Source organism: Mastigoproctus giganteus, chromosome 7 (genome assembly GCF_048544385.1).
Source record: "Mastigoproctus giganteus isolate SK-2022 chromosome 7, ASM4854438v1, whole genome shotgun sequence".
NCBI lineage: Eukaryota > Metazoa > Arthropoda > Arachnida > Uropygi > Thelyphonidae > Mastigoproctus > Mastigoproctus giganteus.
The window spans coordinates 65095043-65118062 of NC_143581.1; the positions used below are offsets into that span (position 1 = coordinate 65095043).

Below are 23020 nucleotides of genomic sequence, written 5' to 3' on the forward strand. Positions count from 1 at the left end.
TAATGATTTTGTAATAACTGAGAGCAAAGTGGAGGAGAAATTCTTGAAGTTAAACATAAGAAAGGCACCTGGGGTAGATGGGATCTATCCAGTTATATTAAAGGAGGCGGCAAAGCAACTAAGCAAACTCTTAGCCATAATTATGACAGCTTCCTTGGACTCAGGGGAGGTCCCCACAGACTGGAGATGTGCAAATGTATCCCCAATTCACAAAGGGGGATCAAAGGGTGACACGAGTAATTACAGACCAGTTAGTTTAACTTCTGTTCCGGGTAAAATAATGGAGTCACTGGTTAAAGATGCATTGCAGGATCATCTAGACAAGACTTCAGCAATAGTTCAGACACAGCATGGGTTTGTTAAGGGAAAGTCTTGTCTGACAAATTTGATAGGATATTATGATGTGGTTACAAAGGAACTGGATGCAAAAAATAATTTTGATATCATATAATTGGATTTCAGGAAAGCTTTTGACACTGTTGCGCATGGAAGACTATTGTACAAATTGGAGCAGAATGGTATTAAGGGTAAGTTGCTACAATAGATAAAAGGATGGTTAAGTGGGAGAAGACAGAGGGTGGTAATCAATGGGTACTGCTCTTCTTGGACTAATGTTATTAGTGGAGTCCCACAGGGTTCGGTGTTAGGTCCACTGTTGTTTTCTATATTTATCAATGATATTGATGAAGGTATATCAGGCTTAATGTCGAAGTTTGCAGATGATACAAAGGTTGGCAGGGTTGTTAATGACAGTAATGGCAGTGTGCTACTGCAACAGGATCTAGATAATTTGGGCAGATGGGCTAAGAAGTGGCAACTGAAGTTTAACCTTGACAAATGCAAAGTACTGCATATGGGTAGAATTAACTCCAGAGAAACGTACCAATTGTGTGGTACTACACTTAAGGTGGTAGAAAATGAAAAAGACCTGGGAGTAACTGTGCAGTCAGATATGAAGTTTTCTGAGCAATGCAGACAGGCTGCCAGGGCAGGTCATAGGGTTTTGTCAATGATATATAGGAATTTTGCTAGCAGGGAAAAGGAGGTGATTGTCCCTCTGATAAGGCAATGGTCAGGCCGCGCCTTGGGTACTGCGTACAGGTCTGGAGGCCTCATTTTAGGAAGGATGTAGATTTGCTTGAGCGTGTACAGAGAAGGGCAACAAGATTGAAGGGAATGAAGGGATCCTCTTACCAAGAGAGGCTGAAGTGGCTGGAGACTAGGCACCTGCGCGGTGATCTGATTGAGGTGTATAAGGCCTTGAATGGATTGAGCACACTGAATTCTGATGGGATCCTTCCACTTGTTCAGATTATGAACCAAAGGAGGCATAAATTTAAATTAAGAAAAGACAGTGTAGAATAGATGTGCGGAAATTTGCTTTTAGCCAGTGGGTGGTTTTTTTTTTTTTTTTTTTTATGTAAACCCCAAACATGAAAGGTGTTAGAACCTTTAGTACTTAGTACCGTGCTTAGGTTGGAGGTTGAGAAGATGAAAGAAGATATTTGTTGATATTGGACTTGAACTTCTGTAGACTGTAATTTTCAGGAAATATGTATGAAGGAAGGTTGTTCCAGAAAACGGCAGTTGAATGAATAAACGAGGAAGATGAAAAGTTGGTTCTGTGGGTTTGAAGTTAAACAGTAAATGGATGTTGGCTGGTGGCAGCACGTGTTTGAACTGTTTTGAAAGAGAGAGCAGGAATTATAGAAGCTAATTCAGAAGAACAGTGTCCATGGAAGTATCTGTAGAAGAGGCATGCAGCAGAAACAGTACGTCTATGAGACAGCGAGTGCAGAGACTCTGGTAGAGATGAGTCATTAATTAATTTGTTTGTTTGTTTGTTTGTTTTTATTTATTTTAATTTTTTTTGGCTGATGAAAAGTTTTCTTGCATCAAATGCCTCTGCTAATGCTACTAATGCTAAAATTAACCTAACTGCCCTCTTCTGAATGGAATCAAGAGCCTGAAAAAGATTTTGGGGGCACCACCCAAGATGGTTTTTTTTTTTTTTTTTATGAAAACCCCAAACACGAAAGGTATCAAAACCTATAGTACTTAGTACCGTGCATGGGTTGGAGAAGTATTGGGTTGGGGGAGGGGGGTGCCGGAAACTTTGCTCTAGAGACTAAACATGGGTTTCACCACTTCAAGCCTCCAATAAGCAAAGTGGTGGTATTTCACCGGTTGATGAAAGTCATCTACCACGGCGGGGCAGATTTGCGATTTATACAGAGTGAGCAGCTGTTTGGAAGAAAAGTAAAGCCGAGAGAGAAAGAGAAAACCAAGTTTTTTAGATGAAGAAGAAGCAATATTTGTAATGTGCTTGTGCCGAGAGAGATTCGAAGTCAGGGTAATCCCCAAAAGAGATATATCATTTTGCCTAGAAATCGGAGTGTCACTAAAGATAAGCATAGGAGCAGAAGAATCCTTTTTGCAAGATATAAGACAAGACTGAGTTTTAGAAGGGTTGAAATCAACTAAGTTGTCTTTGCCCCACTGCAGAATTACCTGAAGATCGGCATTTAAGGAAATGGTAGCAGATTTTCGAGAAGTTGAAGCTGATTGAGCAGGACAAGGTTTCTCAAAATGGAAAGTGGAATGCAATGTGCTATCATCGGCAAAACCATGGATAGGATTTCCAGTCAATGGAAGAAGGTCATTAATATACAAGAGGAAAAGAGTGGGGGAAAAAACTGAACCTTGGGGGACACCGGCATTAGTGGAGAAGTTAGAAGACAGAGAGCCATCTACCATCACCCTCAGTGAGCGATCAGAGAGAAAACTGGATAACCAATTACTAAAAACAGTTGGCAAACCATAAGATGGAAGCTTGTTTAGAAGACCTTTATGCCAAACATGATCGAAAGCCTTTGAGATGTCAAGAGCAAGTACTTGTGTTTCACCGAACCTTTCCACTGAATTAGCCCATAAATGGGTAAACATAAGCCAGAATATCACCAGTGGATTGACACTGATGGAATCCATACTGGCGATCGTTGATCAGATGGAAGGTTTCTATGTAGTTCAAAATTTGGCGGTTAATTGATTTCTCCATTACTTTAGAAAGAGTAGAAATGATTGCAATGGGACGATAATTGGATGGGAGGGATTTGTCACCCTTTTTAGGAACTGGCTGGATATGAGCAAATTTCTAAGCAGAAGGAAAAGCACCTTTGGAATAAGAAAGTGAAAAAAGGCGGCAAAGAATAGAGGTAAGTTCAGGAGCACAGGTTTTGAGAACAAGTGGAGAAATACCATTGGGACCTGGAGCTTTCTTAGCATCAAGATTCATAAAAATCCTTCTGACATCCTTTTGATGGAAGACCACAGGAGGCATTGAATGGAGCGTGTTGGGAATGGTGGGAGGTGTTTTACCAAGATCATTAAAACATAAGTTGAAAGAAAAATGGGATGCTAGCAGGTCCTTGACTGAAGTGACAACAGAAACATCTGGTTTGGACAGAGGTGGGAGCAGAGATGGGCAAAAGTTGCGGCCAATAGCTTTGGCAAGAGACCAGAATGCTCGGCTACCATTAGGGCAAGAAGCAAGTTTTCTACACTTAGCCTGTTCAAACTCTAGTTTGGACTGGTTAATAACTGCTTTACAATTGTTGCGAGTTTGGTGTAGGCAGAAAATAAAACTGAAGAATTAGAAACAAGTCGATTACGATATGCAACATTCTTCTCTTGAACAGCCTTAACACATTTATTGGAAAACCAAGGTTTAGATAAAGGATGGGATTTTAAAGTGAAGTGTGGGATAAAGGAGTCCATTCCTGCAAGAATAATTTCACTGACACGATCTGAGCAAACATTGACATCAGAACTTTTGAAACAGTAATCCAACCGACGATTCTTTATTTAACAGCTATAGTTTCTATTATTTTTCATGGGGAAAAAATACAGAAACTATGTTAACATGGTGAGATGGAGAAGGGTCAAAATGAATCAAAAAAGAGTATCTCCATCAAAAGTATGGAGAACTGTACAAGTTATACAATGAGAAACATACTGGTTGCATCATATTAATTAACACAGAGATTGAGATGTACCTAGATCTGCCTAATTTAGAATGGAGCCTAGGTATATATCTATGCTGAGTGAAGTCCTTAGAATTGCACCTCCAGATAAGTAATATCTCCAGAGAAGTTGGAAGACCTGCAAGTGTGCAGAGGCATATACATACAGGTTCGTATGAATTGGACGGAAGCAGGTATAATCTTCTAGATGGTAGATGACTCTCATCACCTGGTGCAATACCAACACTTTGCTTATTGGAGGATTGAAGTGGTGGAACCCATGTTTAGTCTCCAGAGCTAAGTTCTGGTCAACACTTCCCCATCTCTTCCATCATGCTTTTTTTTTTTTTGGTAGTTGTTGGCGCATCGGCTTCTGTGGCCATAATGCACCTCCCAAGGTTTTTGCAGTACTTTGATCCCAGCCCGAGGCAGGATTCGAACCCGCGACCTTTGGGTTGCCAGGCAGGCACTTTACCCATCTGGCTAGCCCGGTCAGCCTTCCATCATGCAGTACGATTGATATCTTTTGAGGTTATTATGAACACCACAGCAAGATCCAAACTTCCTTACATTTCGAGGGTACAGCTCTAAAATGGCGTTCGCAGGCTGCCTGCTAGTTAGTATAAGGGACTGAATCTATTGGTAACTCTCTAGGAGACTTCTGGATCAGCTAGTGTATAATCTTGCTGCCTCTACTCTGCCAGATAGTGACTGGAGGGAGTCCAAGTAGTGTGTATGCGGTGGGGGGACAAAACTGTGTCAAGGATCTCGGTATATTCTTACCATGTGAACGCTACATCCAAAAATTTCATACAGCACCCCCCCCCCCACACACACACACTTTCTTACTACTGAATATACCATGAATTGTCAAACTAATAGAGCAAACTTATCTTCGAAAAAATTTAAACCTCCCAAACACTTCCTAGTTCATTTCACAAATATACGTGGTCTCAGTTCTAATCTCAATGATGTTCATTTCCACTTACAGTCTGCCAAACCCCATGTACTTTTTCTGACATAATATCAGTTATTGGTTGATTCAACCACTGTTGATCTAAGTTGCCAAATTATTTGCTGTATGATTCCTTTCGCCTGAAAGGTGGTACTTGTGCATATGTCCGTTCCGATATTCCCTATCAGAGACTTGGCAATTTGGAATCTCCTCTTTTTGATCTTCTCTGGCTTAAAATCTCTCTACCTCATTCTGTCAAATTCATCTGTTGCCTCTACCGTTCACCTAAATCCATCAATCACTTGAAACTCTTTGACTTCCTCTCATTGCAACTTGATTTTCTCCAGTCCAACTTTCCTTACAGTGAGGTAATTTTCCTTGGTGATTTCAATGTTCATAACTCCAGCTGGCTTCCCTTTTCTAGTCACACAGACCCAGCTGGTCAAGATGCTGAGGCTTTTGCAATTACTAATGACCTTGCACAAATTGTTCATTTACCTACAAGAATACCGGACAATCCTAACCATAGAGCCAACACGGTTGATCTTTTTCTCACAAACAACCCTTCTAGTTATACGGTCAAAGTGAGAGGTCCTTCAGGCACCTCAGATCACAACTTGGTGACTGTCTCTTCTCCAATGGTGACTTTATCTCATGGCTACTCCCAACCTCGTGTTGTTTGGCATTACAAGAATGCAAAATGGGATGACCTGTGAGATTTATTTTCTTATTTTCCTTGGTCGGATTACTGTTTCAAAACACTTCTGATGTCAAGATTTGCTCAGATCTTTTTTTTTTTTTTTTTTTTTGGAGCATTAGCAACTAAGGCCATATTGCTCCGGGATATGCGGTGGTCATTCCCCGACCTTTCCACATCCTCCGTATTTGGTGGTGACGGGCTCGAACCCCGGTCTAATCGAGAAGCGTGTGCTACGCACTGCTGCTCCTTCCCACCTGGCTACGGAGGCGCCTCTGCTCAGATCATGTCAGTGAAATTATTCTTGTAGGAATGGAATCCTTTATTCCACACTCTATTTTAAAATCTCATCCTTTATTATCTAAACCTTGGTTTTCCAATAAATGTGCTAAGGCCGTTCAGGAGAAGAATGTTGCATATCGTAATTGGCTTGTTTCCAATTCTTCAGTTTCATTTTCTGTCTACACCAAAGCTCACAAAAATTGTAAAGCAGTCATTAATCAGTCCAAACTAGAGTTTGAACAAGCTAAAAGTAGAAAACTTGCTGCTTAATGGTAGCCAAGCATTCTGGTCTCTCGCCAAAGCTATTGGACGCAACTTTTGCCCATCTCTGCTCCCACTTCTGTCAAAACCAGATGGTTCTATTGTAACTTCAGCCAAGAATAAAGCCGATCTGCTAGCATCCCATTTTTCTTCCAACTCATATATGTGATTTTGGTAAAACACCTCCCACCATACCCAACACATTCCATTCAATGCCTCCTGTGGTATTCCGTCAAAAGAATGTCAGGATTTTGACAAATCTTGATGCTAAGAAAGCTCCAGGTCCCGATGGTATTTCTCCACTTGTTCTCAAAACCTGTGCTCCTGACCACAGGTTTCCTGAAGACATTCCTTGTCCTTTGCTGCCTTTTTTCGCTTTCTTATTTCAAAGGTGTTTTTCCTTCTGCTTGGAAATTTGCTCATTTCCAACCAGTTCCTAAAAAGGATGTCAAATCATTCCAAAGCAATTTTCGTCCCATTGCAATTACTTCTACTCTTTCTAAAGTAATGGAGAAATCAATTAACCGCAAACTCTTAAACTATCTAGAAACCTTCCATCTGATCAACGATCACCTGTATGGATTCCGTCAGTGTCGATCCACTGGAGATATTCTGGCTTATGTTACCCATTTATGAACAAATTCAATGGAAAAGTTCCTTGAATCACAAGCAGTTGCTCTTGACATTTTAAAGGCTCTCGTTCGTGTTTGGCATAAAGGTCTTCTAAACAAGCTTCCATCTTATGGTGGCGCCTCTGTAGCCAGGTGGGAAGGAGCAGCAGCAGTGTGTATAGCACACACTTCTTGATTAGACCGGGGTTCGAGCCCGTCACTACAAAATACGAAGGATGCGGAAAGGTCAAGGAATGACCACCGCATATTCCCGGAGCAATATGGCCTTAGTTACTAATGCTCCTAAAAACCAAATAACAAACAACATAACCATCTTATGGTTTGGCAACTATTTTTTGTAATTGGTTATCCAGTTTTCTCTCTGAACGCTCACTGAGGGCGATGATAGATGACTCTCTATCTTCTAACTTCTCCACTAATACTGGAGTCCCCCAAGATTCAGTTCTTTCCCCCCACTCTTTTCCTCTTGTATATTAATGACCTTCTTCGATTGACAGGAAATCCTATTCATAGTTTAGCTGTTGGTAGCAGATTGCATTTCACTTTCCAGTTTGAAAAACCTCACCCTGCTCAATCAGCTTCAACTTCTTGAATATCTGCTACCAATTCCTTAAATGCCAATCTCCAGGTAATTCTTCAGTGGGGCAAAGACAACTTAGTTGATTTCAATCCTTCTAAAACTCAGTCCTGTCTTATATCTCGCAAAAAAGGATTCTTCTGCTTGCTCCTATGGTTATCTTTGGTGACACTCCGATTTCTTGGCATGATGATATATCTCTTTTGGGGATTACCCTGATTTCTAATCTCTCTTGGCAAAAGCACATTACAAATATTGCTTCCTCTGCATCTAAAAAACTTGGTTTTCTCTTTTGCTCTCAGCGTTACTTTTCTTTCAAACAGCTGTTCACTCTGTACAAATCGCAAATCCACCCTACCGTGGAATATTGTTCCCAAATCGAGGGCTGTGCCCCCAAAACCTTTCTCTGGCTTCTAGATTCCATTCAGAAGAGGACAGTTAGGTTAATTAATAACTCATCTCACAGAGTTTCTCCACCCTCTGTCCCACAGATGGTCTGTTTCTGCTGCATGCCTTTTCTACAGATACTTCCACGGGCACTGTTCTTCTGAATTGGCTTCTATAATTCCATCTCTCTCTTTCAAAACAGTCCAAACATGTGCTGCCACTGGCCAACATCCATTTACTGTCCAACTTCAAACTCACAGAACCAACTTTTCATCTTGCTCGTTTATTCATTCAACTGCCATTTTCTGGAACAACCTTTCTTCGTATGTATTTCCTGAAAATTACAGTCTACAGAAATTCAAGTCTAATGTCAACAAATATCTTCTTTCATCTTCTCCACCTCCAACACACTAACAGTACTAAGTACTATAGGTACTAATATCTCTCGTGTTTGGGGTTTTCATTAAAAAAAAAAAAAACTCACACACATACATACTGAATGTGTCTCTGGATCCACATAGAGATAACTTCTTATAAACATTTCATCATGTGTCATCAAAAAAGAAATACTTAACGTATGCAACTGTTCCATTCTAATGTTAAATTTAATATAAATATCACATTTCCGAGATTTTATAGTAAAAAATTTTTTTTTGTCAATTGCAATGTTAAAAACTGAACTAACAAAATAAGATAAAAGAGCTACCTTAAGAAGTTCCTGCCTCTGTTGTCTTCTTCTTTGAATGACAACTTCTTCATCTTCTTCTTCCTCATCTGTCTCAATTTCAACATCCTGAAGTCTACATATCAGAAAATTGAAAATGTACATTAGAAAACTGTAATACATGAAAAACTAAATTTTTTGGGAGAAGCAGCATCAAATCTCCCCGGAGGACGCTATTATTTTGGATCGTGCACATGGATACTGGGAGCGTAAATGGCTCGAGGGTTTACGGATTAGTTCATCCAGTAGGAATACAATAAACAGAGATAGAGGTATACGTATTAATCCTATCTTTGAAACAATTATATTAAGGTCGGATGAACGATTTTCTTTGCCACGTTCCCGAGACATTTCCGCTTCCAGTTCTGACCATGTGCCGATTGAACCACGTGGAGAAATACCACATGTGGAGGTACCGTGAGCCTGCTACTTAAGGAGATGTTGCAGGAAGTTATATCACTGTTGAAGAAGGGAGCTGACGCTCCCGAAAGCTTCAGATTTTTTAGCGCTTTTAATGTTTTATATTTTAGCAAATTTTATTGTAAATGATCTTTTTTATTACAGTTTTTAGCATTCCGTAAGTTTATTGTAAATATTTTTTTTTTTTTTTTTTTTTTTTTTTTGGTAAAGATTGTAGTCATATTAAATTTTAAATTTTATTCAATGGTCGGTGTATGAATTTATATATTCTTATACATGAGTTTTCCCGACCTCAGAGGCCTCTTTCAGGAGATAATAATATCTGTTAACTTACAAAAAGATTAGTGAATGGAACAAAGGGTTGCTCTTATGAAGAAAGGCTTAAGTTTTGCAAATTACAGTGTCTGGAGACTAGGCACCGGCGAGGTGATCTGATAGAGGTGTATAAAGCCTTGAATCGTTTGAGCATGCTCAATGCCGATGGGATTCTTCCTCTTGCTCAGAATAATTACCTGAGAGGGCATAAATTTAGATTCAGGAAAGAGAGATGTAGGATAGATGTGCAGAAATTTGCCTTTAGCCAGCGGGTAGTTGGTTGGTGGAACAGACTTCCATCCCTTGTTGTGGAAGTTGATAGCCTAAATAAATTTAAGGCTCAGCTGGACAGGAATTTCGAACAAACAGAGGGGTGAAATGGAAGTGTTTTTTTTTTTTTTTTTTTCCCTTGGCTGATGCTGCATAAGCTTGCTTTCTTGCATCATATGCCTCTACTAATGCTAATGTTAAAATGTATAAAGTTCATTAACATTTGACTGGTCTCCTAGAATAAGCTCAAGATTTAGTGGTCATAACTGTGCATAAGACCAAAATGCTAGCTCACAGGCCATTTGATAAGGCAGACATTCTTCCTCATATAGAACTTCCACACATGACAATAAATTAAAGTTTTTCTTGCCTCTCCCACATTTTATGACGAAACCAATAAAATGTCAAACCTTTGAAAAGCATATGTGACAACAAGCACTCCAAACAGAAACAAGCACTTTTTTTAAGTTGATGAGTACAGATATCAGTTTCTTCACAGAACTACACATGTTGTGCTGTTACTTACTTTAATAATCGTTGCACCTCTGCTAGTAGCACTGCAGACAGGTATAGAGAAACAAGGTAGTTGATAAACATACATTTATTTCAAACTTATTTATTTATCAAATAACATACCTCAGGGGTTAAAAAAATTCTACTCTGTACCTGAGAAGTACTTAACAAAACTTCATATAATATTCTGATGTTAGCTGGATTTCCATAATTGCAGTTTCTGCTTTATTCGTAGCAATTTATTGCAAGTTTGGGTGCTCCACAGCTCAGTCCATCATTCATTACCTAGTCATTGTACAATCAATTTATAATTAGTAGAGGGAATCAGAATAGTATCAATATCTACAGGGTTTCTTACTGCCTGATATGCATGATTATTTTCTGGTATTCCAACATGCCCTGGAATCCAGCAAAATGTAATGATCTGTTTATTGTCATTGAGTCGAAATATTTGTGACCTAATTTGTCTCATTAATGGACATGAATTTTTAAAACTGCACATATATCATTGACATCTATATACATATGTTGAACTGAAGAAGCCCTAAATGACCCATCAGCAATCCAAAGAGCATTGCGCTGTTCTGGTTTGAGACATTCTAATAGTCTTTTGTGCAGAGCATAAACTGGCACTCCATAATCTTATCGAGATCTGATCACAGCTCAATGCAGGTGGAGAAGCATATAGCGATCTGGCCCATGTCATAGATGAGATAAATTTAATTATGTTCAGCTTTTTCATACAGAGAATATTTGTGTGTTTCCAATATATGTTTCTGGAATGCAAGTTTAGTATCAAGTATTAAGCCTTGGATATTATTGATAAGCAATAATATCTAAAGTCTAATAACTGAGTTGCCAGCAGTAATTCAAGTTCTGTATATAGCTGACACTTTTTGCCAAAGCGAATAGCTGTTGTTTTTGAAGCCAATAGATGGTAACCATTATGTGAAATCCATGACACCATTTTGTTTATTGCAAGTTGCAACTGTTGCTCAACAGAGTGCATATTTTGTGAAAGGCAAGATATCGTAAGGATGTATGCATAGAGAGAGATGTGAACAATAGCCAGAAATTTCTGAGCTATGTTGTTTACTCTAAGTGCAAAGAGCAGAGCACTGAGTACCACCCTCTGTGGAACACATTCTTTCTGCACAAAAGTTTGTGAAACAGCATTGCAATAATGCACTTGAAAGATACTGTATTTACGAAAACTCGGATCATCGGTAGTCGACCTCAAGTCCGATGGTGTATAAATCTTGGAGGATGGCATAGCATCAGGTGGAGTGAAAGGCTATTTTAATATTTGGGGATACCATGACAAAATGTTCTTTCTGAATAAAAGCATTCCATGCATTGGACTCGGCTTTCACCATAAGGTCTAATGTTGATTTATTTTTTCTGAAGCCATACTGACTGTTATTGATGATTCCATAGGATTCCAAACACTATACTAGTCTATTGTGGACCATCTCTTTTAATGTCTTGCCTAAGCATCTGGAAAGAGATATTGGTCTATAGTTGTACAGATCTGTTTGATCTTTTCCAAGTTTGGGGAATAGTGGAACTATTAAATGGCACCATGAGCTACAATAGTAGCTTTAGGGGAAGACATGATTCATAAACAGCAATAAGAGTTTAGGGCCTCATTATCTATATGTTGCAACATGAAATGGTAATTCCCAATTAGGACCTGGTGTATCATTTGTTGATTTCTTTAGGGTTTCTTTTAGTTCAAACACTATGAAGAATTGATTCTACGAAAGAGGTGGTCTCATGCTGAAAATTAATTTGCACTGCTTAGCCTTTATGCTGTCCTGGTCCAGATTATTCTGCTGTTCTTATTCTTTACTAATTTATCAGGTTCTCATTTGTTGGGTGCTTATGGAGCAGGTTCCATGTGCTGTTTTTCTCTTTTTAGGCAAGTTGGCATGCATTGTTCCACCAATGATTAGCATGTTTATGAGAACTTCTACAGACTTGGGTATAGTACTGGTTGCAGCAGTTAGAACCTGCACTGTGATATGCTGTGTGGCAGTATTGATAAGTTGCTATTTGATGAATAAGTCATCCAGTGCCTGACCAAGGTATTTTTGCACCCCGGCAGAAAGATTTCTCAGCGCCCCCTTTACTAAGGACATATATATATCTTTTTACATGATTTGGAAAATTCGGCATCCCTTACAGAATGGCACCCCGGGCAAGGGCCCTGCTAGCCCATGCCTTAATCCAGCACCGCAGTCATCAAAGAAGGTACTTGAAGGGAATGAATTCCAATTAGCCGTGGGAAAAATCTCCATTTTGTGTGGATTTCTGTCTGTTGGATACTAGATGTTTGGATATCAAAAATAATGGAGTAGTTGTTTGCTATTTGGTGAAACTGCCCGTCATTAACCACCAGAGGTACAGAAACAATGATGGAGAGCCGCAGACTGTCAGATCTATAGCTGTGGTCATACCAATGGAGAAGTGGATATAAGTATCAGTAGCAGTATTCAGGAATGTTAGATTGTTTGTCAAGAAGTGATTCAATGTTTCCTACGTTTATCTGTATGTGGGAAGCCCCACAGTGGATGATGAGCGTTAAATTCCTAAAAAACAAAAAAGGTGGATTTGGTTTGGTTTTAGTTTTTATGCCGCATGGGCGACTAAGGCCATGATGTGCCAAGTCTGATATTTAAATATATAAGTTACTTAACAATGATATATCAATATGTACAAATGGCTAAAAGACAAGTAAATTTAGGTAAAAATAAAATCAGGTAAAAAAAAAAAAGAAATATACATGATACGTACAAAAAACATTTATATACGTGTATAAAGCTGTCTAATTTTTAAAAAATTAAAAATTAGAAAAATTTTTAAAAAATTAAAAAAAAAACTTGCGGACATATCATCTCTGTCAGTAAAAATCTGACAGAAAAAAGGTGGGGGAAATCTATATAAGAAGTTCTTCCAGGACACAATAAGTGTATGGTGATGATAGGTAGATTTAAACTATAGTTAGCAGGAATACAAAAAAAAAAAAAAAAACTCTTACAGCTACAGCATCTAACAAAGTTTGCAGGCGAATATATTTGACGGGAACTTTAGAGTTCACAAGAATGGTAACACCTACGTGCACAGCAGTCATGTTATTTCTATTCTGTTGATAGACAATGCAGTTCTTGATTGCTAGGATGACCTGTGAAGCAAGGGTGGTTTCTTGGAGCCAGAGGCTTGCTGGACTATACTACTTGATCAGATCATGGATTTCATCAATATTCTTACATAGACCTCACAGTTCCAATGCACAATTCAACCCATCATTTTTTTTTTTAATGGTTAAGTTTGATCCAGTCTGTTTATGCCTGTCCAGTTTCTCTCTTTCTCTTTTTTTTTTTTTTTTTTTTTTTTCGAAAACCCCAAACACAAGAGATATTAGAACCTACAATACTTAGTATCTTGCTTGTATTGAAGGTTGAGAAGATGAATGAAGATATTTGCTGACATTAGACTTCAACTTCTGTAGACTGCAATTTTCAGGAAATATATGAAAGCAGGTTGTTCCAGACAACAGAAGTTGAATGAATAAATGAGGAAGAAGAAAAGTTGGTTCTCTGAGTTTGAAGGTGGACGGTAAAAGGATGTTGACTGGTTGCAGCGAGTGTTCAGACTGCTGTGTGTGTGTGTGTGTGTGTGTGTGTGTGTGTGTGTGTGTGTGTGTGTGTGTGTGTGTGTGTGTGAGAGAGAGAGAGAGAGAGAGAGAGAGAGAGAGAGAGAGAGAGAGAGAGAGAGAGAGAGAGAGAGAGAGAGAGAGAGAGAGAGCGCGCGCGTGCACGGAAATTATAGAAGCCAATTCAGAACAACAAACAGAATTATTTACAGAAAAGGCATGCGACAGAAACAGAATGTTGTTGTTTGGTTTTTAGGAGCATTCGCAACTAAGGCCATATTGCTCCAGGGATATGCGGTGGTCATTTCCTAACCTTTCCGCATCCTCTTTATTTGGTGGTCACGGGATCGAACCCCGGTCTAATCAAGAAGCGTGTGCTACGCACTGCTGCTCTTGCCCACCTGGCTACGGAGGCGTCTCACAAATGTCTATGAGACGGAGAATGGAGAAACTCCTGTTAGAGATGAGAAATTAATTTATTTGCCCTCTTTTAAATAGAATCAAGAGGATTGAGAGAGGTTTTGGAAGCACTGTCCCAGATTTGGGGACAAATCTGGGACAGTGCAATTAGTAGTAGTAGTCTATTAGTAGTAGTAGTAGAAGCCTGTGGAGCAATAAAGAAAGCTTACGTCACATCAGCCAAAAAAAAAAATAATAAATAATAAATAAATAAAAACTATTTCATAACATCCATTCCATCTAAACTTTTGTCCAGTTCCACCTTGAATTTATTTAAGATATCAACTTCCACAATGACAGATGAAAGTTTGTTCCAGCAATCAAATACCTGTTGGTTAAAGGCAATTTTCCACACACCTATTCTAAAACTGTTCTCAATTTGAATTCATGCCCCCTCAGGTTTGTAATCTGAGCAAGGGGAAGAATCCTATCAAAATTGAGCCTGCTCAACCCATTCAAGACTTTATACACATCAATCAGATCACTTCACTGGTGCCTAGTCTCCAGATGCTTCATTGAAGAACTTAAGCCTTTCTTGGTAAGACCACCCTATCGTTGCCCTTCTCTGTACACACTCAAGCAATTCTACTTCCTTCCGAATATGCGGCCTACCTACGCAGTACTCAAGGCATGGCCTGACCATTGCCTTATACAAATGGATAATCACCTCCTTTTCCCTACTAGCAAAATTCCTGTAGATCACTGACAATAACCCATGACCTACTCTGGCAACCTGTCTGCACTGCTCAGAAAATATCTTATCTGACTGCACAGTTACTCCCAGGTCTTTTTCATTTTCTACCACCCTAAGTGTAGTAGCACACAGTTGGTATATTTCGTTGGGGTTACTTCTACCCATATGCAGTACTTTGCATTTGTCAATGGTAAACTTCAATTGCCACTTCTCAGCCCACCTGTTCAAATTTTATAGATCTTGTTGCAGTAGCACACTTTGCCAATCTTTGTATCATCTGCAAACTTCAACATTAAGCCTGATATACCTTCATCAATATCATTGATAAATACACAAAACAACAATGCACCCAACACTGAACTCTGGGCCCAAAATTATTTTTTGCATTCAGTTCCTTTGTAACCACATCATAGAATCCAATCAAATTTGTTAGACAAGACTTTCCCTTACCAAACCGATGCTGTGTCTCAATTATTACTCCAGTCTTGTCTAGATGATCCTGCAATGGAACAGAAGTTAAACTGGTCTGTAATTACTCGTGTCAACCTTAGATCCCCCCCCCCCTTTGTGAATTGGGGATACATTTCGAAATCTCCAGTCCATGGGGACTTCCCCTGAGGTGCATTTCTTATGTTTAACTTCAACAATTTCAAAATCATTAAGCACCCTTTATTACAAAATCATTAAGCACCCTGTTATAGTTTGATAAACTTCTGTTCTTCACTTCCCTACAGAATTTCTCATGTGTGAATGTAGATGCTAAATACTCATTCAGATTATCAGCTATCTGAGCAGAATCATCAACAGTTGAACCATCAATATCAAGTGGACCAATCTGATTCATCCCCTTTCTTCTAGTTTATATAAGTAAAGAAGTCCTTGCTGTTTTTCTTAGCATCCTTTGCTAAAGATTTCTTGTAATCTGCCTTCGCTTGCCTAACTTCCTTTGTGACTTGATTACAGACTAGCTTACCTCTATCATAGGCTTCTGTGTCGCCTGATATTTTATATGCATCCCATGCACTTTTCTTCTCTGCCACGAGTCTCATTAGTTCATCTGACATCCTTTTAGGCCAAAGCCTTGAACAGTATTTCTTAATCAGTATGAAAAGCCTAGTAGCTTCTACGATTACTTCCTTGAATGCTTCCCATTTAGAATTTGCTGCTGGTAACACCATTACATTTATGGAAGCAAAAACCCTTCCCTTTACCCCTGATGGTAGTAATATCTTTAAGTAAATCCCACATCAGTAAACTGTAATCACTGTAGTTCTTTTATCTGCAAATTCTTACTGCATAAATAATCAGTGTTGATAACCAGATTAAGAGTATTACTCTTTCTGGTTGCCTCTCTAAGTGTTGCTGTAAAAAACAATCATCCAATAAATCCACACAAAAGTCTTGCTAGTATGCAAGTGACCAACACACAAGTTCCAGTCAATACCTGGGAAGTATATTCTATGTTATGACATGGAAGTATATTCAAGTTAGTGACATAACATGTCAATAACTTGACATAACATGGCCTCGAGAATGCCCCCCCCCCATGCATACACTACTTGAACTCCCTTCAGTCACTATCTGGCAGATAGTGACTGAAGGGAGAGACATTATACTCCAGCTGATCCAGACACCTCTTAGAGAGTTACCAATAGGTTTGGTTCAGTGGACTAAGTCTTTTCACCATTTTTGGTGAACCTAATATGTTTTCTATGAAAAACAGAGACAGGGTATACAGGGTACTCATATATTTGTTTATCAAAGAATGAATGAATAAGGCAAGTCAGGCATTCCCATTACTGCATATCTATATGCAGTCTTTGACTGTGATGTGCCATGGTCGGGAACAATTAAGTTAGAAAGGAGGGTAGATGTTGTACTATATAGTTTGCTATATAGTACAACAGCTATATAGTATTCTGGGTGGAAAAGGACTCTTTCATCAGCCACATGGAGGCAGGAGCAATGCCTGATGTGACCAAGCAAAGATTAGTAAGCGTTAGTAGCTAACAAGGAAAAGTATAAAAAAAACAGGTTTTCTTTCTCATTCTCTTCAAAAACATTTTGAGAGAAGAGCTGCTATTGAATAAAGAGTTTTAACAAATGCTAAAAGTTAAAATAACTAGTAGTGGCTGCAGAAATATTTCTCACTGATTCTCATTTCTCACTATTTAGTCACAGATCACTTGGCACCCAGGGCCAACTGGGTGGCATACAGTTACAAGTTAGCACACAAAGGTTCACAACGTTGATTGTCCCAAACTTGTACATGATATACTTGAGTGCCTCATGTAAAAGAATTTGAAAAGAATTAAATTAAGTAAAAGAATCAGAAAACCCCAAGGATATAAATTCTTGGGAGTTTCTGATATAAATCAATGGCAGATGAACCAAGGATATAAAAGCAGATGAGTCAAGGATATAAATCCATGGCAGATGAACAACTTTTAAGTCATGACACAGTTTATAAAAACTGGATTATTATTTTATTCTAATGATTTTGTGATGTTAAATAGTGGCATATAATAGCTTCAAAAACTCCTGAATAAATTAGATAATGGTTGTACACTGTTTGTCTTGAAAATTACTTGCACAAAAACAGAGAAGAAAAATTTGATGTTTAGACTAAATAAATGAAAAAAAAAAAAATTTAGCAATTATGTTTATTCAAGAACAGTCTTTAACAAAGAAGGAATGTTAGATAGCAATAAACAACAGGATAACTTAAGCATAAAGTGCAGGAAGCCAGTTAAATTCATTTGGAACAAAACAGAAATTGGCTAAAATTATCTTTTAAATAAACAAGATCTTACTTAGTGTTGAGAGCTGGGTAAATTTCAGATTTAAGAAATCTGAATTTTACTCTTTTATAAGAAAAATAGAAGGCAACTAACAGATGGAAGCAATGGTAAGATCAAATTACAAATGAGGAAATAAGAAAAAATCTTCAAGTAGATGACATCCCATCTGAAGTAAGTAACACAAAATTCTGATTCTATAGGCATACAGAAAGAAGAATAGGAGAAGAGTAATTATCAAAAGGGGTATTTAAGGCAAAAATGAATGGAGACAAACCATGAAGGGGGATCACACGGTGTCAAGTAAGGGGGAAAAAAACGGAGCATACTCTAAGACGTAACAGGAAATTACAAAAGTAAGGCATCTGAATGGAAGTCTGAAAGTTGAAAACTAATTTGTACCATCAGACAACATGGGTATTACAGATTTTGATGATGATTACATAGCCTGCAGGAAAGAATGTGAAATCATAAAACACGGCTAACCTAACACCACAATTTCATGCTAACCAATAGACTACATGTTTTATATTAAAAAAAAAAAATATATATATATATATATATAGATAAAAAAATTACCGTTGACAAGAACTGTGAATTATTCCAGAGAAAACAGAATGGTTGACCAATGAAATAACTCACCTCTGATATTGGCATAACTAAATTCTCATTGTAGAAGGAACAAAGTTGAACTTCAATTTTGTTATTAAAAAAAATTTTATTAAAAAATTCTGTTACTAAAAAAAAAATATTCTTGATGAATAGAAATATATGGAAACTATATGAATGGTCACACCTCCATGCCATTCATATAGTTTCGTTTTACATTAGTTGGGAATTTTAATGTAAAGTGAAATTGAGAATAAATTTTCTGCTTAAATCAGCTATATATCTTTTAAAATTGTATATAAACTTGTTTTATTTAAATATACATTTTATTTTTACTCTAAAGAGGAAGAACCTTGTTATTTATTAGAAATAGACAACACAGAAAATTCAAACCAAGTGACATACGACATACTCAGGATATCAGAGCCTGTGTTAATCTGAGTGAGGAAACCAAAAACTCAGCATATAAATAAAGTTTTAGAGGGACAAATATTTAAAAAAATATCTTTTCATGGGATTATTCCTTATGGTAAAGGGGGGGGGGCAGTTTTTAAGGCTGCATACAATGGCAATAGGAATAAAAATAAAGAGAATGAAGTTAGGGACCTATTAAAAACATAATTACTATTCTGAAGTGCATTAACTTGCATCTAAGTTAAAATATCAGGAATAATGCATAAGAAGTGAAAGAAAAGGAAAAATGAAAATGAGAAAATAATTAGGCATATAGTAGCAAAAAGTGAAACACACTTTTCAAATTTGCAATTAATTTTCAATTTCCACATTGTGTATGCACAAGATCAGTAGTAGTAAGCTTGAAAAAGTCATGAGGAATGGAGCTCACTCCAGGGGCAGGAGTAATTTTTGTTTACATTCCATATGCATGAAAATTCCATGGGAAGGTGGGAGGGTTGGGAATTTAATGTATACCTTATCATCTAACTTGGTCATTGCAAGAGCTTCCCAAACAAATAATTTGTATTCATTATTTAAAATTTGTGCAGTAACTAGCTTTAGCTTGTGAAATGAGATATGTTTGAATCAATAATTATGTTTGGCCAATAGTATTCTGCAACCCATAACTGTGATAATATATGTACGTGTTGGAACTATTGGAGCAGTCATAACTAAATAGTTGTCAAATCATTATATTTTTCTGAACAATTTTCAGTCACTTATTTCATAGGCGACTTTGCCAGGACTGTTTTTAAAAAAGAGCCAACTTTTGAATACAAGTAGAAAACCAATTTCATATCTGTATTTCACCAAAATATGTTCCTAATTTTACTGGAACATATAATCTCCAACAGTTATGATCACGATAAAAATTTAGCACAGTAAAACTAAGAAAATATATTCCTAACCAAAGGCATTTCTTTTCTGTGCAACTGCCATATTGTCTATTCATTCCACCATAACACACAGCACAAAAAAAAAAAAAAAAAAATACTTAGTGCCTCAGGTATAACATACACTATATGGATAGCTTGTGTGACATGCATGAAAAAAAAAAAAAAAATTCTAAATGCCAGATTTCTATTGATCCAAATTTAATCTTGAGAAGGCCTGACAAATCATTCTAAAAGATATAAATATAAAATTTTACGAACATCCATTTATTGAAAGTTGAGTTATTACATGCAGACAGATAGGCAGATGGAAGGATATGGAGAAGACAAAAGGTGCTTTACACACATGCTAACATACCTAATAATTCATAATTTGATAACACAATATATAGATGCCTATGTCATATGTATTAAAAGGAGTGGGGGAAGAAATAATCGCCGCATTTTGATAAAGTTACTCATGGGCTGGACACAGGAACAATTTCAACATAGTTTATTTAGATTTTAGCAAAGTATTTGACTTATGAGAGGTTACTGTATAAGTTACTTATGAGAGGTTACTGTATAAGCCATATGTTGTTGGGATTACTAGAAAGCTTCTAAAGGACTGCTAGGTGGCTGAAGAGCAGAAGGCAGAGGGTTGTGATTAATGGATATTCTTCAGATTTGTTTAACATCAGAAGTGGTGTCCCCCAAGAATCAGATTTGTTGGATTTTAATGAAATCTGGGAAGGATAGACAATTTGACAATTACTTAACAAGTACAGGTCAATATTGAAAAAAAAAAAAAAAAAAAAAAAAAAAAGCAGTCATGAGTTAGGGTTAAAATTGAAAGTGTCTCCAATTCTACTCAGATATGATAGCAAGGTGTGTATTATGAGAGCCCCTGTCAATCAATTCAGCCCTGGAGAGATTGTGCAAGGCTCTTGAAGTAGAATTTTTCTTAGGTTGGTCTGTGCTTGTTAATAGGAGAGACTGCTTCTACAGGGATGGGATACACTTAAATAAAAAGGGTGCAAGAACATTTGCTGATGCTATTGAGGCAGTGTTAGGTCAGAAAACTGTTACCTTGGGTGGATTCACACACTAAAAGGTCAACAGTCGGCATAGGCAGAGGTGAAAGTGATTCTTGCACTGCTTGCACTGCTTCTATTGTAATGAGCAGCAGCCTGGAGAGTGGGTTGCTGGGGATTTCAAGAGCAGCTGGGAGTCATCATGGAACAAGTAAATACATGGGCTGTGTTAGGGTAACTAAAAGCAAGACAGGTGCATGTATACTTGCATGTACTTCTAGTATTGGTGTACATGCAAGTATACGTGCATGGATGTATACTTTCATGTACACCAATGCTAGAAGTATAGTAGAGAAATTTCAAGTGCTGATCAAGACATCAAAGGCAAATATTGTTGGGATATCAGAGATATGGTGTCACACAGATATAAGCAGAGCAGAATTGGAATTTGCAGAGTACAATGTGTACAGAAAGGATAGAAAGGGAGAAGGGGTTATACTGTTAGTTACAAAACACAAAATCTAAGGAAGTACATCCAGTTGACATGGGTGGACAGTGCAATGTTGAGTCAGTTAGGTGTGACATAAGCACTGGGAGAGGGAAAATGAGAGTAAAAGTGTGTGTGTGTGTGTGTGTGTGTGTGTGTGTGTGTGTGTGTGTGTGTGTGTGTGTGTGTGTGTGTGTGTGTGTGTGCAATGAACAATTGTACAAAGAAATAGAGTGAGCCAGTAAATCACGATGTCTTGTAATGGGGGATTTTACCTTTTCAGATATAGACTGGAACTTGTGGATTGGTTACTCGCACGCTAGCAATATTTTTGTGGACTTATTGGAGGATGGTTTTCTACAGTCGGCACAGGCAGAGGTGAAAGTGCCTCTGCCTGCTCTGTTTGCCTCTTGAACTTGTTATGTTCAAGAGGTAAACAGAGGAGTAATACTCGTCATCTGATTATCAGCAGTGATTATTCATGCATTAAGAATTTGCAGTTAAAGGAACCACTAGGTGAGTGATCAGAGTGTACTGATGTGGGATTTACTTAAAGATGTAACTACCATCAAGTGTAAAGGGAAGGGTTTTTGTTTTCGTAAAGGTGACTACAGCGGTCTCAGATGGTTTTTAAATTCTATACAGTGGAATCAAATGATGATTTTAAAAACAGAGAATTTAAAATGGGAAGCCTTCAAGGAATTAATCTTGGAAGCTACTGGCTCTTCATACCAACTAAGAAACACTGTTCAATATTTAGACCTAAATGGATATCAGATGAACTAATGAGGCTCGTTGCAGGGAAGAAAAATATGTTGGATCCATATCAATCATCAGGTGACATAGAAGCCTAAGGTAGATATAAACTAATCTGTAATAAAGTCACAAAGGAGAAGGTTATCATATTGTAGCAGGGTGCTTAATGATTTTGTAATAACTGAGAGCAAAGTGGAGGAGAAATTGTTGAATTTAAACATAAGAAAGGCACCTGGGGAGGATGGGATTTATCCAGTTATATTAAAGGAGGCAGTAAAGGAAGTAAGCAAACCCTTAGCCATAATTATGAGACTCAGGGGAGGTACCCACAGACTGGAGATATGCAAATGTATCCCCAATTCAAAAAGGGGGATTGAAGGGTGACACGAGTAATTGCTGACCAGTTAGTTTAACTTCTGTTCCGGGTAAGATAATGGAGTCACAGGATCATCTAGACAAGGCTGCAGCAATAATTCAGACCAGACACAGCATGGATTTGTGGGAAAGTCTTGTCTGACTAATTTGATTGGATATTATGATGTGGTTACAAAGGAACTGGATGCAAAAAATAATTTTGATATCATATACTTGGATTTCAGGAAAGCTTTTGACACTGTGCGCATGGAAGACTACTGCACAAATTGGAGCACAATGGTATTAGGGGTAAGTTGCTACAATGGATAAAAGGATGGTTGAGTGGAAGACGACAGAGGGTAGTAATCAATGGTTGCTGCACTTCGTGGACTAATGTTATTAGTGGAATCCCACAGGGTTCGGTGTTGGGTCCTCTGTTGTTTTGTATATTTATCAATGATATTGATGAAGGTATATCAGACTTAGTGCCAAAGTTTGCAGATGACACGAAGGTTGGCAGGGTTGTTAATGACAGTAATGGCAGTGTGCTACTGCAACAGGATCTAGAAAATTTTGGCAGATGGTCTAAGAAGTAGCAACTGAAGTTTAACCTTGACAAATGCAAAGTACTGCATATGGGTAGAAGTAACCCCAGAGAAACGTACCAACTGTGTGGTACTACACTTAAGGTGGTAGAAAATGAAAAAGACCTGGGAGTAATTGTGCAGTCAGATATGAAGTTTTCTGAGCAATGCAGACAAGCTGCCAGGGCAGGTCATGGGGTTTTGTCA

At 37.9% G+C, this 23020-nt stretch overlaps 1 protein-coding gene across 6 annotated transcripts in view; it reads right to left on the bottom strand.

Annotated features, from left to right (window-relative positions):
• Positions 1 to 23020, bottom strand: part of Prp4k (Pre-mRNA processing factor 4 kinase) — a 301728-nt gene that overhangs the window by 208982 nt on the left and 69726 nt on the right. For all 6 annotated transcript variants that reach the window (XR_016547202.1, XR_016547200.1, XR_016547201.1 and 3 more), the window contains one exon: positions 8520 to 8613. Coding sequence is in view for 3 of the 6 variants with exons in the window: in XM_090377695.1 (XP_090233821.1) it covers positions 8520 to 8613 (94 nt within the window). In the remaining 3 variants the exon portion in view is untranslated. The remainder of the gene's footprint in view (positions 1 to 8519; positions 8614 to 23020) is intronic.